This window comes from Gavialis gangeticus, unplaced genomic scaffold (genome assembly GCF_001723915.1).
Source record: "Gavialis gangeticus isolate Ggan-Ray unplaced genomic scaffold, GavGan_comp1, whole genome shotgun sequence".
Lineage (NCBI taxonomy): Eukaryota > Metazoa > Chordata > Crocodylia > Gavialidae > Gavialis > Gavialis gangeticus.
Window position 1 is genome coordinate 15,181,054 of NW_017729027.1, and position 3,809 is coordinate 15,184,862.

Genomic DNA, 3,809 nt, shown 5'->3' on the forward strand with positions numbered 1-3,809 from the left:
TTTTTTTTTTTTTTTTTTTTTTTTGCAAATGGCTGATGATAAGATCATTTAAATACTTGTATATTTTTGTTTTGTATAAATATTTTCTGATTTTCCATATGATGAAACTGAAATTATACATATTATTATTCCATAGTTTGTAAATAGAGGATCTGAGAAAACTTCCTACCTTTTCAAAATGTTGCAACTTTATATAAATGTTTGTTTTTGTCACCTCTGTATCTCTTGCCTTGTATACCTGTTTGCATATCTTCATCTAAATTGTGTTCTTTTTTCTGCTTATGTAACTGTGCAAACTTCTGCATCATCTATATTAATTTGTCTTATTTCCCTTAATGTTAGTGATGTTGTTTACCTGAAAATGTTTCTAATATATCATAATTCTTTCACTGCATAACTGAGAACAGGACATTAGCTTAGCCACCGATGCATAATTTGATAAAGTTCACACATTTTAATCCTTTGACTTTAGTTCATTTAATATATGGCAATTCCACTTCTAAGTTAGTTATTGGCTTAATACAATACACCCTTAATTAATCTGAAATTAAATCGGTTCCTATTACTAAATATTAAGCAAGGTAAAACCTATTATGGTAGGGAAAACCATTTTAATGAACCTTGACATGTCATAAGGGGCTACTTCTGAAGGGATGTGTTTGTGAGGAAAATTGTAAAGCTTGTGTCATGGACTTAGTTTATTCACAGTGAGCTGGTATTGCCAGACTAACGTCAATGAATAATGCTAGGAGTCATCTCAGAAAGTATGCTATGTAGTGTAGGAGAGGACGGGAGAAACCAGGAAATGATTAAAGGACATGAGCAATTTAATATGACTAAATGATTTTTTATGTTTGGTGTGGCAGGCTTGGAGTGTAAAACCAGAGCAGAAGCTGATATTGTGCTGCTAGTGGATGGCTCATGGAGCATTGGGCGGCCAAATTTTAGAACAATCAGGAACTTCATTGCTCGTATTGTTGAAGTTTTTGATATTGGTCCAGACAAAGTACAGATTGGTAAGTCTTACAGGTGTAAGGAAGGTTTAGACGTACTTGTGTCACAACCCTTTAGTAACGAATTGATAACTGCTTTTTCAGGTCTTGCGCAGTATAGTGGAGATCCCAGAACAGAATGGCAACTCAATTCTTATAAAACCAAGCAGGCCTTATTAGAAGCTGTGGCCAACTTACCATACAAAGGCGGCAACACTCTAACAGGTATACTATACAATCCCATAGTTTTCCTTTAGCTGTATTAAAAGTCTATTTGAATAATTGACATAAATCATTTAAACTATAATTAGTGACCCCAGTATTGTATGTTGTGAAATAATGCTGCTTCAAGGAGCTTACAGAGTAGTTCAAGTAGCTAAAACAGTTCAGACACATACTGTGATACACAAGATGGTACTACTAGGTCAATATGATGAATGCAGCTTTGGATTCAAAGGGAAGGGTTCTGAGTATAAGCATCTTTTTCAGGAGAGATTTTAGGAAGGAACATTCAGATTGTTAAGGTCTTGGATTCATGGATAAAAGGGAGAGAAGGATTGGGAGCAGGGATGGTGGCAAGGGCAGAACCAGTGAAGGTCCCAGTAAGTGAGGATAAGCTTGTATTTGATGTGGAAGATGATGATGGCCCTTGAAATGGTGAGAAGAGAACAACTGAATCAGAGTGAGATGACCTAGGAGAAATACATCCAGGTGCCTTTATAATGAATTTGTAATCATGCATAGTGACAACTAATTAGACTCTTTGTGTCACATTAGGAATGGCTTTGAATTTCATCCTGAAAAACAACTTCAAACCAGAAGCTGGCTTGCGACCTAGAGCTCGTAAAATCGGGGTTCTCATAACGGATGGCAAATCACAGGATGATGTGGTGGCCCCTTCCAAGAGACTCAGGGACGACGGAGTAGAACTTTATGCGATTGGTAAGTATTTTACAAAGGGGCAGAAAATAGCATCTGAAACTGAATTACCTACCTAGCCAAACTTTCTTAAATGAATACAAGGGAACAACTAGAATATGAAAGAAGTTATACATTTCATGGTACCTGTGCTTTTGCCTGTGTGTATTACAGTTCATGTCAAATATATTTTCTTTTTGTATCTTATATTTAAGGTATTAAGAATGCCGATGAAAGTGAGTTGAAACAGATTGCAACAGATCCAGATGAGACCCATGCTTACAACGTTGCGGATTTCACCTTCCTGGCTAACATTGTGGATGACTTAACTGTTAACCTGTGTAACAGCGTCAAAGGCCCAGGTGCATGTTCATTTGTATTATAATTCATCCCCTCTCAACACATGTGTTTTAATATTTTGGCTGGGTAATTCCTTTTTGTTACTATTTGGGAACTCTGTCAAACCACAGACTGTTTTTTCAGCTGCCGTCCCAAGGAAACTGCACAGACAACCTGGCTTGCACCATAGGGGTCCTTCCTTCCCCTTTAATAATGAGTGTGTTGTACCTAAAACAGCAGTACATGGCTGTCTAAACTTGCCCTTTTCCCAGTCAGGCACATGGGAAAGATGTTATACAGTATATCTCAGGGTGGTGGGCACTTTACCAGATGATTGACACTAACTCAATTTGAAATTTAACAGGCCTGCAGTGTTACAGTCTTGCTGACTGACAGCTCAAAGCAAAAACTTCTCCCGGAAGAAGTGCCTCTCCAGCTCATGGGTCCCCCTATCAGATGTCAATATTGGGGGTGCAGTAGGGGGAAGAGAGAACTTGCATATGTCTGTGAGGGAAGCTACTACTCAAAGAGGGTTTGACATCTTGTCGTGGTGGACAAAACACCCTACTTAGCTGTTGAAGCAGCTCCTCTAGGAGAGTGACCACAGATACAAATCTCAGCAACACTCTTATTTATTTCTTAACCAATCTACCTTGTATGTTCTGAGTTTCATGTTTATCTTTAATGATCTTATTAATTAAAGGCCATTTTTTTGTTTCAACACTGTAGGAGACTTGCCACCCCCTTCTAATTTAGTTATTTCTGAGGTGACACCTCGTTCATTCAGAGTAAGATGGACTCCACCTCCTGAGAGTGTGGATAGATACAGGATTGAATATTATTCTGTTCCTGGAGGCAGACCGCAGCAGGTTAGTACTTGGAAGTTCTGCTCAATCTCATCTCCAAGATGAGCTCTTGCATACAGAAGTTTCTTTCACCCTGGTTATGCCAAAATAGCATGGTGCCAGCCTGAGAGTTATGCTGATCTGAAAGGATGATGAATATATGTTGAGTCAGGCAAAATCATAAAGGATTCCTGTGTCAGAGAGCAGTTTACAAAAGGGTTGTATACTTGGCCAAAAATAGCATTTTGCATTCTTCTTTTGAAAAAAATGACCAAAAGGCACATACTAAGATAAGCATAGACCTTTAAAAATAATTAAATCAGCAATAAAATGTCATGCCTTAGAGAGTGTTTGGTTAAGTGACATTTCCTTAATAATTCTCTTGCTTCATGATTCCATAATCATATGTTGTTTTAAATAGGTGCATTCCTGGAAATTTCCTAGCCATGCTGGCAGCTAGATACAGTGGGCTTTCGGGGTATTTCTATGTTGCTTTCCCAGTACTTTTGGGGCACACTCCTCTAGAGCATGCCCTGGCCGCCTGCTCCCATTTTGCATGCACCAACCTAGAAATGAAGCATAGTGCCTCAGCACATGGTAAGATTTGTGCAAGGTGGGAAGAATGTGCTTGAGAATGTCAGGGAAGTGGAATAGGCCTGTTTTTAATATTATTTTTTCTGTGTCATGGTTACTAGGTAAAGGGATGATGGGTTCA

The 3,809-nt window shown here is 38.4% G+C and overlaps 1 protein-coding gene across 1 annotated transcript in view; it reads left to right on the top strand.

Moving 5' to 3' along the window:
- COL12A1 (collagen type XII alpha 1 chain) overlaps positions 1 to 3,809 on the top strand; it is a 163,009-nt gene that overhangs the window by 58,050 nt on the left and 101,150 nt on the right. The window contains exons 18-22 of the mRNA XM_019520465.1: positions 867 to 1,016; positions 1,098 to 1,217; positions 1,770 to 1,934; positions 2,126 to 2,272; positions 2,979 to 3,118. Coding sequence (XP_019376010.1) covers positions 867 to 1,016; positions 1,098 to 1,217; positions 1,770 to 1,934; positions 2,126 to 2,272; positions 2,979 to 3,118 — 722 coding nt within the window. The remainder of the gene's footprint in view (positions 1 to 866; positions 1,017 to 1,097; positions 1,218 to 1,769; positions 1,935 to 2,125; positions 2,273 to 2,978; positions 3,119 to 3,809) is intronic.